Below are 20,854 nucleotides of genomic sequence, written 5' to 3' on the forward strand. Positions count from 1 at the left end.
AGAAGGCTCCAGGGAGGCCTTATGTCAGCCTTTTCATAGTTAAAAGGGGGTGAGAAAGATGGGGACCAACTTTTTATCAGGGCTTGTTGCAAGAGGGCAAGAGATAATGGTTTTAAACTAAGAGAGGGTTGATTTAGACTAAGGAAGGCATTTTTTACAATAAGAGTGGTGAAACACTGGCATGGGTTGCCCAGAGAGGTTGTAGATGCCCTGTTCCTGGAAACATTCAAGGACAGGTTGGAAGGGGCTCTGAGCAACCTGATCTAGTTGAAGATGTTCCTGTTCATCATAGTTGGACTAGGTGACCCTTAAAGGTCTTTTCCAGTGCAGACTCTGACTCTCAGTGATCTTTGAATGATCATGATGATTGGGAGGCATTCCTGAGGACTGGAGGAAAGCAAATGCCACTCCTATCCTCAGGTTAGAAAGATGACTCAGGGAACTACAAACCTGTCAGCCTCACTTCAGTTTCTGGGAAGGTGCCATCCAGTGGGAGTTTGACAGGCTGGAGAAATGGGCTGCCAGTTGATGTTTAGCAAGAAGTGCAGAGTCCTGCACTTGGAGTGAAATAATCCCATTATTATGTTGGGGTACAAACTGAACATGAGCCAGCAATGTGTCCTTGCAGAAAAAAGGGCTAATGGCATCCTGGCTGCATTAGGATTGTTGGCAGTATTTTGAGAGCTGATCCTTCTCCTCTATTGAGCACTGGTAAGGCCACACCCAGAGTACTGTGTCCAGCGCTGGGCTCCCCAGTACAAGAGAGATCAGTTTAATTCTAAAATTGTTACTGAATGGGGAAAGCAAAGTCACCTATTTAAGTAACATTTTAGCAAGTAAACTTATTTTCTTTGACTCAGTTTTATGTTTCTTTGCAAAGTTAATGAGCAAATACTTGCTAGTGCTTTCTTTGCCTTCTGTCAAGCTACTCTTACTCAAGAAGGCAGAAACTGCCCCATGAGTCACACTCCTTTTAATTTTTTTTAATAGAATCTCTTCAGTAGAAGTGGTTAATAATTTTTAGGTATTATCTGTAGTCTGGTTTATTTCCGGCATTTCACAGGAGCACTGTCATACAGTTTTTTGACTAGTGTTTATTGACATCTGGACACTGTTTGTGAAAGTGTTGTTGTAGTCCCACTGTGAATACAAGCTTTGCAGTAATCTGTCTAAAGATGTTTTGATCTGTTTGTGTGCAGTACTGGACAGAGAACTTAATTTCCTGGAAGCTGTAATCCCTTTTGATCAGATACTAAATTTCATATATTATTCATATAAAATTTGACTAATTGATTTAGCGTGAATGAAATTCTAAAATCCAGTCATTCGCTGTTGGGGACTGGAATATCATTTTAGTTAGGATGTTTAACACATCAAGTTCTAGATTTCAAAATAATATTATAGCATCTTTAAAATCTGGTATCATGTGTGACTCTTCAATATTGGGTATATTCGGTGAGATTTCACATCTCTAGCATAATTTTTACACCAATTTTTGAAGTTGTGATGGTGCTTTCAATATGACTTATGTTGCTCTTACATTATTTTTCTGTGTTGTTTTTAATCTATCCTATTCCAATAAGCATATGATTTTCCAGGTCAGTGTGAAGTACATCATCTGGTGTCTCTGTTCTTGGCTTGAAGACACTGCCATTTAACTTTTGTGTGCTAAATGATATTTGAGTTGAATGCAGACAACTATACTGTCTTTTAAAACATCCTATTCAAATATTCAGAAAGTGTTTATTATTTTTAGGTTGATATAATAGGGAATATTTCAATGCATCTGAAGATTTCAACCAATATGCAGTCAAAAGCAAATGTATTTGAAACAGAATTCAGTTTTGTTTCTGTACAAGGTAGGTCTTTAGGATTCTCAGTTTTCCTCCCTGCTTGATTTATACTCATTGGCATGCCAGTCAAATAGCTTTTTTTCAGAAATTATGTCAGCAACACTGTGAAAAATGGGTGGAAGAAAGATGGCACAGTTGTAAACCCTGTAAAATATTTCCCTTTTGTTTACTTGTCTACTATTCATGTCACCTTAAGGAGAGATTTAAAATTGCATTGTGTGGGCAGTTGCAAAGGTAAAAATAGTGTTGCTATTTAATTTGCTTTGTGTGGATTTCAATGCCCAAGTTCTTCTTGACCAATAAGAAGTCAATAGGCAGTTAATAGTGAAATATATTTATGCTTTTCTGTGTTTTTCCTCTGTGTGAAGGCCAAAATATTGTATTAATCTGTTTTGCTGGCAGCAGATTGAAGATTGACAGTATGCTTGTACTGTACCACTTAGTGTATCTACTGTAAGGTGGTTTAGACTTTGCAAACATGTGCCAAATTCCTGATTTTTATGTCACTTCTGGTATATCCCACCCCCAGCTTTGATGACAGTAGCAGCAGATCCTGGGGCTTTGTTGGGCCATTCCTGTGGCTGCCCCTCTCCATGGCAGAAGCAGCTCCAGGATTTGCTGGGTTGCGTCTGTCCGAGTCAGGCAGATGAAGAGCTCAAGTCCTTGCGTGGGTGGGAGGTTCTGCTGCCTTCTTCTCCCATTCCTTCCTTGCCTTCCACAGGAACACGGCGACAGCTCTGGGCTTTGAGCCAGCCGGACACAGGAGGAGGTGTTTGGCTGTTCAGGCAGCGTTTGCTCCTCAAACAGCTGTTCCCTATCTCCTCCAAGGAAAAGGTGGCAGGCCATATGGAGGCATCCTGTGGTCCAGATTCAGACGATGGGCACCAGTTGGACCGTGCTGGCCTAGATGGAAGTACAGGCACGTCCTACTTGGTGTCTGCTATTTCTTACAGTCAAAATGATTCAAAGTTGGAGGACAGACAAGATAAAACATATCTTTCATTTTGGATATAGATGTTATCTTTCATCGTACAGACTTTGTTAACATCTCCTAATCAGCAGGTTTTAATTTATTTTATATTCTGAATGGATTGGATTCGGCTATAGTAGCCTAAACGCCTGCTTTCCTCTAGAGAAGCAGAGATGTACTTCAAAGCGTATATGCCAGCGCAAAACAAAATTTGTTTCTGCACAGTTTAAACCACATTTGGGAGGAATAATACATTCTCTTGTTAGTAGTATGGGCTTTTAAGACATTTTTTTGAAGATGGGGTTCTCAACCACTCTCCTGGTCGAGAATGCAGATAAGCATCTCTTTTTACAGCCAATAGAGTGGAGACAGTTTTTTGTTTGCTTTTCTGTTAGTTGCCTTTATTTTTATTTTTTAACTGAGTTGCACTTTCTGGGACATTTGAGTCTATCCCCAGAGATGTTGTCTGTGTCTTTTGTGGAAGTCAGTGCCTCAGCAGACATCAGGAGATCATCATGGACTTACAAGTATACTTTCTCATATAAAGTTTGTACTTACTGTGCAGATTTAATATTTTTCCTGATATAACAGCAGTTACAAATGTTCCATAAATTTAAAATATTATAACAAGCTGATGTTTCTTAGAGCGGAATACTCAAAGGATGTATTCTTTAAGCACTGCAAAATTATACAGGGTACTTATCTTTGTTAAAATTAGTAATTTAACTAAATTACAAAGTGGATTATCCTCTTCAGTCAGACCCAATGCTAATACTCCACACAGTAGGACATTGATACGTTGCTAAGTAAACCAAAGTTTATTTTCTTGTACTATTGTTTGAATGAGAGTTGAAGAGGAAATGATAAGTTTTTAGTTTTGGATGCATGTGCCCCTGCAGCCCCAGTACCTCTAGTTACCATGGCCTGTGAAAGCTTGGTTATGAGGTGATCATGATCCAAGCTTCCATCTAAGTGGCTTCTGATACGATTTATTGGGTAACTTAAGTAGTTGATTCACAGGTAACAAAACTTTGGCCACACTGCATTCTATTAATGCTTGTTAGCAAACTCTTTGATTGAGGAGTGAGTGGTTTTGAATAGGAAATACTGTTGCTGTCCTTTCAAAGCAGTTTTTTTCAGGGTTTCCATCACGGCATTTTATTTGTGGCTTGTGATTCACCTAATAGTGGAGTTCACTAATAGCAGAGTTGTGGGATGAGTTTGTGCATGAACATAGTGCCTGTGTGTTGCACTAAACAGAATCATAGAGAGTATCCAGAGTAGGAAGGGACCCACAAAGGTCATCAAAGTCCAGCTCCTGAAATTAACAAGGTAAAATGTTTCCTGAAATGAAAAATGCTCAAGGTAAACTTTGTACCTCTGGAAGAGCCTCTCTGGAAGAGAGTAAATGATATGTTGTGGTATGCAGACATGGACTCTTGCAAGGAAGCTGGCTTTTGTAGCTATCTTACTGTACCTGTGTGAATGAAACACTGCAGACTGAACCTATAAATCTAAGGCTCAACATGAACAATAAACTATTGTTTCGCAAGGAGATTTACCACAGGAGATAATGGAGCTCGTGTGCCTTCTGTTATGTGAACTGCTTCAGGAGGGCCTCCAGAGGCTGTCTCATTGCAAAACACATCTAATCTCAGCCCAGCTTCTCCCACTTCAGCCCTTAATGGGGCTGCACTCAGCTCTAAGTGATTTTGTGAAAGGACAAGAAATGGTATAGAAAACTTGGTACTTATTTAAATGCTGTATCTGAGTGTCTTCTGTTTTGGGAAAGATAATGTTTCAGAATTGTGTATGTATGCATACACATATACAGAGTAAGTAGTATTCTGAAATGGAGCAACCAAGAAGTGGATGTTAAGGAGTTCCTGGCTGTCTTGCCTCTATTAAAAAAAGGAGATGGCACAGGATTGGAGGCAGGGTACTCAGCTGCAGTCAGTTCAGAGTTGTTTCTGTGTACTCAGTCTGCCAAACAGTACTGTCCATGTTGTATGTGAAGTGGGTTGTCAGTCCTTCAGACCCCCTTGAGTTAATAGTTAATGGTTTGAGTTGTCTGTTGTGCCTCTGCTGTCTCATTAACGAAGAACAATTTTTGCAGGTAGAAGGTACAGAAAAAGGGACCGCACAGTTAAATTCCATTGCACCAGAAGGAGTCATTCCACTTTGCTTCCGCTGCATGAATCCCCTAATAGTCTGGAACAGTGCTTTCTTGTGTATATTGGCAGAAAGTAAATAAAAATTGCTGACATAAAGAATTAAGCAAGAATATTACTTAGATTTATTAAGTTTCAATCCTGTAGTACCTTTTTTTAATATTAAGATTCATTCTATTAGATTTTGCAAAGTAGAATTATCTTTCTGTTAGAGAGGTCATATAACAACACAGGTTTGTGGACATTATTCCTAGTGCTTCATGAATTGGGCTGTTTGAATATTCCAGAGCATGCCTCTCTGTAGTTATAAACTGTTGTTACAAAGTAAAATAATCTTTGGCTTTGTCTCCTGTCCTGTACAGTGAACTGGCTTCCCTCATTAGGTTAGGCAGCATATGTCCAATGGAAAAAGTGAATTCTTGTTTCCCTGTAGATCACTAGGATCCTCCATTCTGAATTCTTTATTTTACTTAGCTTTAGGGCAGTTAAAGCCTCAGCAGCTCCACAGAGAGGAGTTTCTCTTCAAGGCTGCTGCTTCAAAGGATTTCCAGAGCTGGGAAAGGGACAGTAACCAGCAAATGCTGACAGATCTTCGTGCTTCTGGCCCTGAATGTATGTGTGTTTGTGTTTTTGTACACCTACACATTGGCCTGAAACCATCAAGTAGCATCCACTAAGGCTCATAACGAAATCTCCCCATGTTAATGAGTACATTGGAAAGAGGGAAGAATCTGCAAAGAAGAGGAGGAAAAAATTGTTTGGTCAAAAGCAACTAACCCTTGGGGTTTATGTTCAAAGGAATGAAAGTTAACAAGGTGGAAGCTTGAAGTGGTTTTGGCTTTAACTGTTTCAAGCACCCTTAGTGTTTTTGGGGGCTGTGAGGGGAGTGGAGCGATGGCCTCAATATAATCTGAACACTAGGGTATGATGGTTTCCTGGGGTAGAAGCGGAGCTGTCTCCATTTCAATGGGAATATAAGAGGTTTCTGAGAATACTGAAATCTGATTTAGTGATATTGATGCAGTGATTGCCCATAACTTTGCCTTGGACTTGTGAGTACTTGAAATAGTCTTCACAGAAGTCCAACCATTTCTTTGTCTACAAATTCAGGAAACCAACAAAAACAAGGATTTTTTTTAAAAAACATTTTTTTAGCTATGAATTACAGTGGAATAGTGGATGGATGTGATGATCAGTGTATCTCAGCTTGGAGGTGGTGTCTTTTTAAAAAAAAACCTAACTTTGATCCCATCTAGTGATTAAAGTAATTTTTTCTTTCTTGGATTATACAAGGGTTAATAGCACAAAGGAATATACTGGTCAATATGACTTCACATAAAAATACATCAGCTCTTTTCAAGGCATCTAGTAGTGTAGATGTGAACACAAATTTAAGACTATGTAAACTTTAATTTTTCCTTCTACTCAGACATTGTGTTGTGTGTTACAGTAATTGGACTTGTTCTTTGCATCACTTGGTAAACAAGCAAATATTAAGCCAATTTTAATGGAAATTCACCATCAAGATTAGGAGCTCTGATAAATGAGCTTTAGCTTTTTGTGATTGAATAGGGAAAAGGGTTACTGTCTCCAGAAGTCTGGCCACTCTTTGATGGGAGGTGAATGCCCCTAGGCTGGAAAGCAGAAGTGAAGGTTGTGATGGCTTTTTAGCTGGAAGGGCACCCACCTATTTTACACTGCAGCCTTCATGCCATTCAAATGAAACAAGCCCTCAAAAATGGGAGTCCTTTAGCATCTACTTTCTGGGACTTGAGAATCATTACCTTGTGATATCCATCTAAAAGTGTGATGGAGAAATTAATAACGCAGAGGCCCCTATGGCACATCAGGAGTGTTGCTTGTTTGTGAGGCATTAAACATGAGACATGAACCCCTGGATATTTTACTGCTTCACTGAAAGAGAAAGAGTGTTTGGAAGTGTCCTTTTATTTTTTTTTTTTTTTTTCTTTTTCTTCTCCCCCCCCACCCCCCCTTCCTGTGATTGCCATACTGAGTAACTGTCTTCTAGTCTGATAGTGTTTTAGGTGACTAGAATAACAGTCTGTCTCTTTCCACAGTGGCTGCAGACAATCTGGCAGCAATCACTGTTACTTTTTAATATTTCTGGTTATTTTGAGATATCCTCCAACTGTCTCAAAGAAGGCTTGGAACACTGAAGGGGAAAAAACCGTTTCTTTATTCATTTTTTTTTTTTTAGGAATAGCAGCATCAGGAGGAAAATGAAATTCAGCATGCCACTATTTGTTTTTGCAGTGGTCATCACCCTGATTGCCAGCTCTGACAATATTTTCACAGAAAGGGTAACGAAATAGATGGTATTTGTTCTTTATAATAACTCTTTCAGTAGAATGTCAGGACCTGCATCTAAATGAATATATTCACATTTTCATGTTCCCATTTTTTATTTAAAGCTTCCCCTCCCAACTTTCTGAAACTACTTCATACAGACTTGGTAAGTTAAAATTAGGGTTCATGTAGTGGATAATGTCACATTTGAAAGCTAATCTGTAGAGACCTAGCTGCGTGAACCTGTAAAAGCTAGATCTGATTTTTTTTACGTATTAAGTGTTTGTTTAGTTTAAATATGTCTGTATCTTTTTTGAGCCGTCTGAGCAATTTGCATGCTACACAGCAGTCATCTTCTATACTTTATTAAATATCTGTCAATTATAAATATCAAGGTTTTACATTAATGTCAAGATAGTACATCAAAAATTCATGGAATATGTGACTTTTTTCAAGGGTATTTAATACTTAATGCATTTGTGTCATTTTTCTTTCTAGATATATTGACAGGTTTTATTAAGTGTTTGTTAGGGAGATTTCATTTTTACCAAGGGACTATAAAGAGAAGCTGCATACTAAATCAAATTTTTAATCAGAATATTGTTCTTTTTTGTGTGTCTTCAGATTCTTGTAATCTATAGGGTTTTTAAGTTACATAGTGAAATAGACCAAGTCAGAAATCTAACATGATCGAATATACTGACGTATCTTAACTTTAAAAGAGCTACTAGAATATTGTACCATGGAATGTTATAAATATGGTAATTACATATGCTGGGATTTTATTCTGCCCTGTGTCTTTTAAAGACCATATATTTTGTCCCTTACTGTAATTTACTATTGGTTTTATGGGAATGACGTCTGGATGGTGTCCACATAGGGGCAATCCCGAAGTTTCACAGATTTACAAATGGGGAGGGTGACAGAGCGTTTGGTGGCATCCAGGATCTTTTCCCCATGGGGTGCGTGTTCAAGTTGTTTATTACAGGGGGAATGAGCCATTGATCTCCCTGCAATTCATTGATCTAATACACGTTTCCTACAGAGAGGACAATGACAACGTGTATATATCTTGCATCCTGTGGTTATTTGCTCCAAGTTCGGGTCGAGGCTGTTGGCTGGTGCTCCCGGAATGGAGTGTGGGCTGGAACTGGGTGCAGCGGCTGTAGCAGTCGCTTTTTGTCTGTTGAGCCCCTGCAATGCATGCGATGGCTGTTTACTTCCAGTGCATTTTGACCATGGTCATTATTACCCTTGGAAAAACAGCATGTTCCGCTAAAAGCTGCTTGCTGTTTGAGGGGCAGGAGGAAAGTAGAAGAGAGCAGAGGCGACAGACAGGGGTGTTAACGTTCCCGGGGCCTTCCTCCTGCGATGAACAGGTCGGACCGCCCTGGGCCGGGGGCGCTTGCTCACCCTGCAGGTGCGCTGTCCCGCACGGGGTTTGGGGCCGCTGCAGGCGGTCGGTTTCGTGCGCCTGCCCCGCGGGCCGGGCGGGAGGAGCGCGGAGCGGGCGCGGCGCTGGCGGCGGAGCGGAGCAGTGCGCGGCGGCGCCGGCAGGGGGCAGTGCTGGCCCGCGCGGCCCGCGGTGTGGGGGCCCGGCCCGGGCTGGAGCGGGGCCGGGAACGGCGGGGTTGGAGCGGGGCTGAGCGCCCGGGCACGGGCATGGGCCGCGGGCAGCGGCACTCACAGGGTCCGGGGGGTAAATGCGAAACGCCGGCTGTAAACTTGAGGCGCACAGTGAGACCCGACTCCTCACACCGATCGCCACGGGCCGGAGGGAAACGCGGTCGTGCTGTAAAGGGAAACGGAGGGGCTGATACTCGCAGTGTTGGTGTTGTCTTTCCCTGCTTAATTATCGAGCTTCTGCAAAATAGATTAATAATAGGAGTAATAAGAGTTGAAATTAGAGTGTCATAAATGAAAACTATAGGGAGGTTTTTGTTCGTAATAATTATTTCCAGCTGAAGGCTGAGTTTCTGCATTCATTTCTGGACTCGGGTCTGGACTGTCCTGCAGGGAAGGTGCCTCCTGAAATGTCTTGGCTCGGGTCTCAGTCCTGGGTTTGTGCTGAATGTTTCTGTGAGAAGAAACAGCTGTACAATGTGTTGCTACAATTAAATTCGAAGGGATTTGTTATACAATGACCGTGTCATCGATGTGAGTGAAAATCATATGGAAACGTAGAGTGCTGTAAAAAAGAAAAAAAGAATTAAAAGTGAGGGGAGGGGCAGGAGCCACTGGAATTGTTAACTTCAGTCGTGTTCCGGAGAAAGCCCATCGCAAGGGTTAACCGGAGGGGCTGAGGCAGAGCAGCCACCTGGGACCTCACACCCAATTGGCAGTCTTTTGTAATATATAATTTGCCTAAAATTGCGCGCTGAGCACAAGCTTTTGTTTTCTAATTGATTTACGGTTTGAGCCACTTTTACCTCATCCCCTACTGTCCTGCACACAGTGCCAGCAAGTACATTACAGTGAGAAATGATAAATTACCACGCACTTGTGATGCTAATGCATCAAGAGTAAAAAACTGCGTACTACATGGAGCTTCATGCATTAAGAGCGTCGCAAAGATAGAGCTATGCAAAAAATCATTTGTATCTTCGGAAATAACCGTTTGATCATTTGCTTCAATTCATCTCAGAGACCTAATTGAACCAGAAGATTAAAATTTATGCTGCTATGGCTTTCCATTTGTGAATTGGAACAAAGTTCTAAAGAAAACGTGTGAATGTGGGTTTAAAGGTACCTGTATTTTCAAGACTTTAAATAAGTTAATTAATCAGAAAAATAACTGTTATCAGAGCTTCTTAAAGCCTTTAGAAATTAAATGTTTGCTTGTTAATGAGAACTGCAGTATGCATTCACAAATGACACGGCTCCACTTTTAGATAGGAGAGTGTGTAGATGGGCTAACGTAGATACTGTCTAATTGGTGTTTGTCACCGAAGCCATTTAAATATTTTATAATCTGTTTTTGTTTCAGAGGTGTAGTGCAACTTTACTGAATAACACTGTTACAGGTAACAAGGAAGAATTGAAAATCTTGTATAATATTCCTTGCATTTGTGAAATATCTCACTGATATCTCAGAGGAGAGGAAAATATGGAAGTTGGTGAAAGCTAATGTACGCTTATTGTCTGATTTCTTTCCCCCACTGTGCATCGAGGGCTGGATTGTGTTTTACCTTCACATACTCAGTCCACCTTAAATTTTATTTTTTTTTTTGTACAATGTCTGTGGGTTCCAGTCTTGAAATATGAAGAAACAGATTTATGGCGGCTGCTGGGCACAACAAATTAAGTTGACAGTGATGTATGAGAGCATAATAGCATGATGATCCCTCTGTAGCGCGGCTGGACGCCTCCTGCTTCATTTGGCTCTTGTTAGGATCTGTTAGGCAGCTAAATAATGAAATTCTGCTGACTGATTTCTGATTTCTCTTTTCTTCCTCTTTTCACCTTTTTATGCAACTTATATTTTGCAGACCCATCCTAATGCCAGCAAACTGCCCTTAAAGGATTCTTTCACTTATGACGACTACAGGTTGGTCTGTCTTTAAATTTTTTTTTTCTTTGTTTCTTTTCTTTTTTTACTATGGTAAACTGTGGGGCCCTGGAATTCTTCATTGTTGGGAAAGCCTTATCGTTACTGAAACGTTAATTGTAAGATTTGATACTAATACACTTTCTTAATGAAGAAGAAAGTGAAATAAATATGCAGATTTTAATTGTTACAAAGGAATAGTCATTCATTATAAGCAGTTAGTTTAGCCAACTGGCACACATAGTCAGATTACTAAGGTAATTCCTTGTTTCTTAAGAAAATAATTCAGTTGATGTGGCAGGACTTTTAGGGTTTGGGGAAATTTTTTTCATTTCTTTTTTTTTTTTCATAAAAAGCTTACCAGCACATACTAGTAAAAGTTAGTATCTAGAGCTGCTGCTGAACAGGAGAGCTGGAGAATGGAAGTTGCACACATGAAACGTGAGTGTCACTTGGAGGTGCTATAAGGGGTGACAGAATTAAGATAAAAAGAATAACAATTAAGATAATGAGAGCTTTAATTCTGTTACATAGTTAAAATAGCACAAATAAAAGACATTCATGAGGGATTTTTTAGCCTAGTTGTACTTGTGGGTAAGTCTATGAAAGTGGGATTTCCAAAGCATGCCTCCTTCATTTAAAGGGTCACTGGGGAGCACACCAACTTACATGTGAAGTGGTCCAAAATTTTAAAGACAAATTACAACAATTAACAAGAAGCATATTGTTACTCTGTTTCAAGCAGTGTTTGTATGTCAGAATTATCCACAATTTAACTTTTTTTTAGAAATTAGGTAGATTTCAGTTTGCCACTGTCTTTGTTAGCAGTCTAGTCCTTCTGAAGAAATCCTTCAGAAAGTCTAATTCTGTATACTAAATGCATGTTAGTAGTAGAGTCTGTGGGAATTCAAATTATTTTGACCTTCTCCTAGTGGCATCATTTTTTCCCCTCAAAAAACTCCACAACACATATATGTATTAAAGCCAGAATATAGTGAAACTAAGATTCTTTTTTCCACTGGTGTTTAGTATTAATTTTTGTCAGGTATAAAATAAAAAATGAAGTTCTAGAGACTACTGAAATTCTAAGCTTTTCTAAAGATTTTTATGTCTGAAAGGGTAGCTTGCATTTCATTTGCTTATCCTGACTTAGAAGGGTTTTGAATGATGTCCATGTGCAAAAGAACTATGTGATACTCTGTTCATGGTTTTTACCTGGATATCTGTTTGGAATGTTGTGGCTTTTTTTTCCCCCTCTCAATTCTGTTAAGCAGAAAATTTAGCAATACTGGCCTAAGCCAAAAGCTTGCAGATTGATGAGAAACACTTACCAAAAGATCATGCATGTGTCAGGTGGTTGCACTGGTTTCCAGTTCATGCAGGACATAAGCTTTTTAGAGAGTGAGAGGGAAAATACATCCTGGGTCTTACAAGAGTTTGCATGAGAGCTCCTGCTGCCCAGCAGGAAAACCTGCAGGAGCAGGTGACCCTGGGTTTGGGATGTGTAGTGTGAGATACATATGCAGGGAAGGGCTGGGGAAGCAGAAGGTTACATAGGGAGTGGATCCTGCTTGAGGAATGGAGCCAATGGACAGTGTGAAGATTCTCTTGCAAAGAGAGGAGGGATCTCAATCCTGGTTTGGGATTTGTTCTGTGTGCATGTCCCGGAAACCTGGGAGCTGCTGCTTCTCCTGGAAGTGGTATTGCCTTCTGCTGTTCCTATAGTCAGTGTGATCTTTAAGGAAACTATGTTTGGAAACTCCCAGTCTAAATGATTGCTTCAGGTGGGACTATGGCCTATCATACTTTAATGCTTTGAACATTGACCATCTTGTGTTTTTAACTTTTGCAGATGGGCAGTTTCCTCTGTTATGACACGGCAGAACCAGATTCCAACAGAAGATGGTTCCAGAGTTACACTGGCTCTAATACCTTTATGGGACATGTGTAATCATACTAATGGATTGGTAAGGATTTATTCAGTGTTGGTGAAAGACTTTAGGGCTTAAGTGTTACACCTTTCAACTACTGTGGAACAGTTTAGTAACACTTTCCATTATGCTTCTTAACACAGGTATGTTATCTTCCCAAGAGACCCTAAAAAACTAATATGTGAAAGAAAGGTTTGTCAGTTTCTCAAATATCTTATGATAGCTTTTCAGGGAGAGCTTTCTTCATCTAGAGAACACTTTACAAGTGATTGGATACTTGTGTAAAGTTATGTCTTATGTGCATATAATGTACTTTTAAAAGTTTTCATTTACATGAAATGTTTTGTCCAGACAAGTCTGAATAGTCTCCTGACATGGAGCTTTGTTTCTCATGGGCTGAAAAAGATGCACAGCACTGGACAGATTTGTTCTGAGAACAGAAAGCGGGCACTGGTGGAGGTTGCCTCTTGTAGCTACCACTAGGGAAAGTGGTTAGAGATTTGCAACTAAGAAATACTGCCTGCTCTCCTAACCGTGCCCAAAGAGCCTTGTTATAGAGACAGCAACAACAAGAACAAAGCCTAGTTCAACAAAAACAGTACATCTGTTACTACATCAAAGAAACAAAATGCAAAAATACTACTTTAGGGCATATTAAACATTTAAAAGGTGACATATGTATATAGAAAGTCAGACCTGCTGACACTTTGGCTTACGTGCGCTCGTTCAGGGGATGATTTCTGATTTCATTAACAGACTAGTTAATGCTGAGATGAGGAAATGGAAACCCAGAGAGGCTGGTTTATCAGTGTTACTTAGTCATACTCATGTATGCTTCAAAAGTCATACCCCTTACTTGTGTTTCCAGTAGATAATATTATTTATTGTCAGCACTGGATATGACCATACTATTCAAGTGATCTGATTCTTTTGTGGGAGGGTTGACCTGAGTGTTAGGACAGCAGTATGTGTTAGTGCTGTTGGAATAAAAAAAGTCTATTTTAAATGAACAAACTGTAAAGCAAGTTGTTTTTCACTTGACATTTAGCTAATTTAGTGTTACTATGACTGTATCAATTACAGCACGGTAGGCTAGGCTATGAAGTTGCAAGTGTTTGGGGTTTATTATTTATTTATTTTTCCTTATTTCAAGGTGATTACGTGTTGTTCTTTAACAGTGATTCTTGCCTTTCCCTATTTGTTATGCAATCTCACAGCTTTGATTTAGCAATAAAGTTCATATGAGAGTCTTCAGTATAAAGAAAATTGCTTAAAATTCAGAAATGTGTATTTTTGTAATATAAGTCATAGCTGCAAGCGTCAGTACTTCCTGTACCCTTTTCCTGCTGGGCATCTCTTTCAGATGCTTTCGCAGAGACTTGTCTGTGTTCATTAGACAACTCTTAATGAATGCCTTCAAAGTTGGGATTAGAGTAAAGAGGAAGAGAATCAAGGTTCTGTGAGGGGAAAATTTAAGTAGCGTATATTAAAAGAGCAGCTATTTATGTTGTTTTACTCATTCAAACTTCTATTTAAATTGATAAAGTAATTTTTATTTTTATTATGCTGTTTAGCAATGGGTTTGATATGGAGCCAACCTCTGGAGCCAAACCTCCTAATGCAGTAGTATATCAGGATTGGAAACACTTTTTTATGCTGAAGTATATCCTAAAGGGCAAAGGCGGTTGTGCTGAACTTAAATATTTTGTATATATGTAAAGGTTTCGGTCATTTATTTCGTATTTCTACAGAAAGTAATTTAAATGGATATAAATTCAGGAAGGATAGAAAACTGTAATATTAGTAATGGGCTAAGAAAAGCTACTATAAAGCTATTTCTGTTGTGTGCTAGTTGCCTTGTACTATTAGAAATGGAGGGGGGGTGACTGCTAAGATAACTGTAAGCTGCCTGTACTGTAGTTTGTATTATTGTAGAGTGAGATCAGGGTGGGTTCTGCTCTAATCATAGCACAATCCCTTTAAAATACATGAAGGGAATTGTTACTCATTGCAGAAAAGTAAGAAACAAAAGATGGCATTGAGTGCACCCCTGTCTAGTTTATTCCAAATGTAGTGCTAAAATACTTCTCAAGTCAGTCAGCTACCATATATATCCCTGTTCTTGCTTTATTCCACAGGACCCCTTTCCATGAGCTAGATAATAAAATGCTCTTTGGATTTTAACTGGAGCTAGGTCCATCCAGCTTTTTCTTGCTTCTGACACTATTAATTAGATCAACCTGCCTCTAAAAACTATTTCAAAATGGTTGTCTTCATGCATTTCTCATTGTTATTCTTTAGTGGGATTGTATTTTGACAGTCAGAGGTTGATTACCAGTTCTGACAGAGCTTTGAATAAGCTACATTCTGCCTGTTGGGCTGGGTCCATCCTTAATCACTGACCAAGCAGACTATTGCATGCTTTATACACAACTTGAAATTCATGTATCAGTCTGCTTCAGAAATAAAACTGAAGGGATGCAATTTGTCAGCTATCATGTGGGAAGAGAAGTAAACACCCTGTTAATTCTCTTATGTGACTGCTATTAAAAGAAAGAGGAAATAGGAGTCTAGCACTCCATTATGCTTTATAGAAAAGTCTTTCAGAAGTGCTGCTCAGTTTTGTGTGTTGTTTTGGGGGTTTTTTTTAAGCAAAAATAAAAAATTAAAAGAAGGATCAGTACTCTAGTGAGGCATGCTTAAGCTGACAGAATCCTCCTCTTAAAATACTGGAATTTCCTCAGTCTGTGAAACCATCCTGTTCCACCAGCTTTTCTAGGGTTTGGTGTGGACTTTTCACATCCAGAACTATTTCATTGAGTTTACACACTAAGAAAATTTCAGGACAGGTCAAGAGTTCCTTTTTTTTGGATGAAAGGTACAATTTTTTAGAAGATGACTCTATTTGAACTAGGAAGGTAGATTTGTCATCCACTAGCATTCAGGGTAGGATAACTTTCTAAACCCAAGATCTTAATTTAAATTGTGTCGTTCACGTTAGAGAATGCAGAGGAATTTCCGTGTTCGAGTACTGCAGCCTGTGTTTCTCAGTAGGCTGTGTTGCATGGCTCTCGTGTTCTTTACTGATCTCTACATGCCACAAACCCGTTAATAGACCTGCAGTGGTGGCATCTGCACAGGGAGGTTTCTGCAAGTGTCTACAGGGCCAGGCTGCCTGTTCTTGGGGCTGACATTTTGGATTTGCTCCATTTGAAAGCACTGTTTCAGCTGTTTTCAACAAATGCACATTTAATGATGCAAGCAGTGCAAAACTATTAATGTATAAGCCGTCAACCAAGCTTTTGAAATAATCTGAGGAATTCTGTCTTTGGACAAGCTGCATCCAAGATGAGAATCAGGGTATACTGCAACTCATGTCAGTCAGCTTACAAAAAAATGTTTTCATTTTCAAAGGCTGAGAGAGAATCTTTGGCTTCTTTTAGGTTTTTCCTTAGGCCCAGAACATGTTTTTCCATAAGTTACCTCTGTCAGTACTGAACTCAGACTACCTCCCATAAAAGTTGCTTTCTGATTTTTCAGCAGCTTATGTTCCATCCTGTGGCTGCATGCTGTTTGTCACTTGGTAAAAATATTACATTTTTAGGATAGCTTTACTTGTTAGTGTGACCCCGTTACAGTTTAGTAATTGTTTTTGGGGAAGTACAGGTTTGTCAAGAGAGTTTATCATCTTCCATTGCCTGCTACCATCACAAAAATCCTTTTAGCATTTTAAGAGTATTACTTAACTTTTAGATAAGGGGATTATTTTCAAGTAAATTATAATTCTCTGAAGATTGTATCCCCTAAAGATCCACAGTTATCTAATCCTTTTTCATTGAGAAATCAAAAATGTGTTGGCAGTTGAAGGATAAAGCACAGCATATAGAGCTGTCAGTGCTGTGCTCCCTTGGGCCTCATGGGAGTGACTGAAAGCTCTAGAACTTTATAACAAATCGCTGGCTTTAGCATGGCACTTTGTCTGTTGTCTATGGAAGGTACTTTTCTCAGAGCCTTCTGTTCCCTTCAGGTAGGTTATTTTCTCTGTTAGATTTCTTTATTGTAAAAATTTTTTTAAAAAGAGATTGCTCAGGAATTGGAGAGCGATCACTATCAGCTATATTCTATTGTGCTGAGAAAGAAATGTATGCAATTCCTATTGTTAATGTTTATTTCCAATAGGAAAATTTGTCAGTGGTGGGAGAGAGAAATATAAAATGCTAAAGGTGCTTTTGTCACTCTTTTCCTGGATAGATCACTACAGGCTACAATTTAGAAGATGACCGGTGTGAATGTGTAGCACTTCAAGATTTCAAGGCTGGAGAACAGGTAGTGTGAAGAGTTATCTACATTATTGTTGTTTCATGAAGTTCTGTGGACTCTTGGTGACTCGCTAGAAAATTTTAATAACAGTGGTGTGGATTAAACCCTGCTACATTTGAATTTTATTACGCTGAGCTAATTTTGAGTGAAAATGCTACCACAAACTAAATACATGTACATTTTTCAGAATATTTTCTATCACTTGGTAGACCCCAACTGGAGGAGAGTTTTATTCCTCATATTGTAGAGAACTAGTTGAAATATTTAATCATTGGTAAGTGTCCATACACAGTCACCAAGTTTGGTATTTTGGAAGAGCTTAGTAAATGGCTATACCCAAAGGACCAAAGATAAATATTTTTTAGTTATGTCTACAGTAGTAGATTGTAGAGTCTTTTTTAACAGTGGTGTTTGTTGGCTTATGTTTCTTGTTAGTCTTCATTCATATAAAAGAGGTGAAATACAGTACAGTTGCCAGTCATTTTAACCCATGCTGCTGTCATTGCAATGTTTAGTGGAAATGAGAAAGGCCCTAAAAACATACTCCCTCCCTTTCACACAGGCATGCATGCTTTTACTTCTTCATCCTGAGACTGCAGGAGAGTCTTGCAAAGATGCATGGAACAGTTCAGAATCCAGTATTTTGATCAGAACTGCTCAAAACCAAAACGGAGTGTCCAAACTAGTGATGCATTGAAGGCAGTGTTTCCAGGAGTGTAGGAATCCCCTGCGCTGTGTCAGCAGCCAGCCTAAACCCTCAAGTGGAGCAGCACTCCTTTACTGACTACTGCCTGTGGAAGTGCAGTCAGCATGGCCAGACAAAGCCTTTGTCTAGGAAACATCCTGAAATGTTTTGTAACTCAGCCTCTGAGTTATTACTTTTACTGTATTATTTTGCCAGTCTTACAATTGATAATATTTTGATTTTAATTTTTCTTACGTATCGTTATCTTTTTTTAACGAAGAAGTGTCTGAAATTTTTTCTTTTTTGAGTACATCTTTCCAGAAGTGTATTTATCCTCATTGCTATGCTGGGGTTTACAGTGATTGTATATTTTTGCTCTCAGAATTTGTTATGGTAGTCAAATATTTTCTGTTTTTTCCAATAGTGGTGTGATGAGTTAAAAGGGGTCCACAGTTTTTCCAGAAGTGATCCAATTTATAATTTTCCACAGCTGGCAATGGATGTGTCATATAGCTGTTCTGGTTGCTCTCTCCATTTCAATTATAGAGGGTTCCTATATTTCAATTTTATTTTAGTAGTTTCACTTTGTCTGCTATTTATCAGGATTTTTAAAAATTTCTGTGCAAACTTTAACTGTTAGTGACATGTTTAAAGCACTGTAATTATATAATGCTTCAGTCCTTTAATATACCATGCAGATGTTATTTCTTACAGTTTCAGCAGGAAGAGTGTATGATCCATGCTTTTACTACTAAAAAGTGTGAGGCAGTGGAAGTCCACAGAGTCTGTCAAACACTGGCCTGAAATAAAGCAATTCTCATTCTGTTTAATTGGATATTTTGTAGAGCAGTCTTGGGGTGTAAGAGCATACTGTGTAATGTACACATGATATGTGACTTTTAGTTTATGAGATCTATCACAGTAGTTTTAAAACTTGAGAGGGTGAGCAACTCTCTTCTTACCCACTGCCTTAATATATGTAGGCAGGTCACCTGTTCATCATGAGAGTGTGATATAGTATGATGTTTACTATAATTCAATATCATACATCATACTTAAGCATTTAGCGCTTAGGATAAATAGTCCTAATATAAAATTGAAAACAAAGAAAGTAAATGGCATCATTGCTGTTACTGAGCCCTTTAGAGAGCACTGTGTCTGTCAGCTAGAGAGGAATGGAAACTTGCAGGCATCCAGAGCACGGCTGTACACTGAGGTTCTGAAGGGAATTCTGTAACTGCTGGAACTTTTTTTTCTGATTGACAATTCTGTTATCAAACACAAATGGGAAAATATCCTCTTGATGTGGGAGAATACAATTGCTACTCTGACCTCTAGTCCCATGCATTTCATACAGCCGAGCCCTGAATTAAATACATTCCGCAGGTTATATTTAGGAACTTCTTTTGAAATGTGAATTAAAGTAACTATATGCTTTATATAAAAGAGTTCAGAGTAAAACAAAAATAAATACTGGCTCAATACAGCTCAGATCTCTCTGTATGATGTACTGTAGTATATCCATATCTTAAGATAACATTAAAATGAAAGCAAAGTTGATCTATCAGCAGTATAGTTTTGAGTGGACATTTGGTTGGGAAAAATGACTCCAGAAACACAATTTCTTTTAATGGGCCCTCCTTGTCTCTATTTTTTTTAGCCTTTAAAAAGCCTTTGAAAGCTTATTTCCATATGCTGGTACTTTATGACAGTGTGAGAAACCAAAATGTTTTTATTTTAAAGTACAGAACAAGAATTTCTTCTCGCCTTTCAAAGTCTCTGTTACATGGATACATTTACATCTACCTCTAAAGTGTAATTGCCACGTTATATACAGCATTTGAGTCAATACCAGAAAACAAAGCATGTTTCTTCATATAACTAAATATACCTTGTACTCAGAATAGTAATTCTTTCGGAAAATAACTTTCAAATTATGTCAGTTTTTTGAGCTGATCTTAAGCTTTTTTCCTGTCCCTTCACTTCTCTTTTCATCCTTCTAGATTTACATTTTTTATGGCACTCGGTCAAACGCTGAATTTGTGATCCACAGTGGTTTTTTCTTTGATAATAATTCACATGACAGAGTGAAAATAAAGCTTGGCGTGAGTAAAAGTGACAGGCTGTATGCTATGAAGGCAGAGGTCTTAGCTCGTGCTGGTATCCCAACGTAAGTAAAACACAATGCCGTGGGTTTTTAAAAATATTTCCAAAGTATACAGTGTCCAGTAGAGCATATATGAAGCTCTTCTGTGATAGTTTTCTAGGTGTAATATTGCTCCTGTTTGTATAGCAAATTAAAGTTATTGTAATAATATTTACAGAAGTTCTCTGAGCTATATTATCATCTAATTTGAACCATATATAAGGAAAAAAGCCTTTGCTTTAATAACCATTTGAACAAAAACAGAGCAAGGATTAATTTGAAGCAATCTGTGGGTTTTCTTTCTTTCCTATCCCTTGCAGACATACTACAATGCTCAGTATGTGAATCACAGCATTTTCCTTTAGTCTTTTCAGTCCAGAGGGTACTATTAGGAGCAGAAGACATGAAACATTGCATTTTCATGAATTTATTATGAAAGCTGTATAAAATAATTTTAAGTGTAAAATTGTACAGATAATTGTTCTTTTCAGATACAGGTTAGGGAAGCTTTTCAGTTTGAGCTAATATTACTTAAGTATTTTAAAGTTACTTTTGTAGCAGTACACTTTTATGTTGAAATAAGTTCAAAGATACAACAATTGAACTTGCATTTACTGTTGTTTGATTGTCTCTTTTATTAGTTCAAGTGTTTTTGCCTTGCACTCCACTGAGCCTGCAATCTCTGCCCAGCTCTTGGCTTTCCTTCGCGTGTTTTGTATGAGTGAAGGTAGGATGTTTTATGAAGATGACCTAATTTATGATTGTCTTGTTGTGGGGATTTTTGATTGGTTTTCTTGTTAATGCAGGAATGTGATAGACATTTTATATAAACATTAAGATAGAAGATCAGAAAAGTTGAGGAATTTAAGTTAAAAAGGAATCTGTAAGCTACTGAGAACCCGAATCTTTGGCCATGTCATCTGA

The 20,854-nt window shown here is 38.6% G+C and overlaps 1 protein-coding gene across 2 annotated transcripts in view; it reads left to right on the forward strand.

The window, feature by feature from the left end:
* SETD3 (SET domain containing 3, actin histidine methyltransferase) overlaps positions 1-20,854 on the forward strand; it is a 62,387-nt gene that overhangs the window by 36,495 nt on the left and 5,038 nt on the right. For both annotated transcript variants that reach the window (XM_039552625.1, XM_039552624.1), the window contains 5 exons: positions 10,790-10,848; positions 12,701-12,815; positions 17,031-17,105; positions 19,788-19,954; positions 20,572-20,657. In XM_039552625.1, coding sequence (XP_039408559.1) covers positions 10,790-10,848; positions 12,701-12,815; positions 17,031-17,105; positions 19,788-19,954; positions 20,572-20,657 — 502 coding nt within the window. The remainder of the gene's footprint in view (positions 1-10,789; positions 10,849-12,700; positions 12,816-17,030; positions 17,106-19,787; positions 19,955-20,571; positions 20,658-20,854) is intronic.

This window comes from Corvus cornix, chromosome 5, assembly GCF_000738735.6.
Source record: "Corvus cornix cornix isolate S_Up_H32 chromosome 5, ASM73873v5, whole genome shotgun sequence".
In the NCBI taxonomy this organism is placed as follows: Eukaryota; Metazoa; Chordata; class Aves; order Passeriformes; family Corvidae; genus Corvus; species Corvus cornix.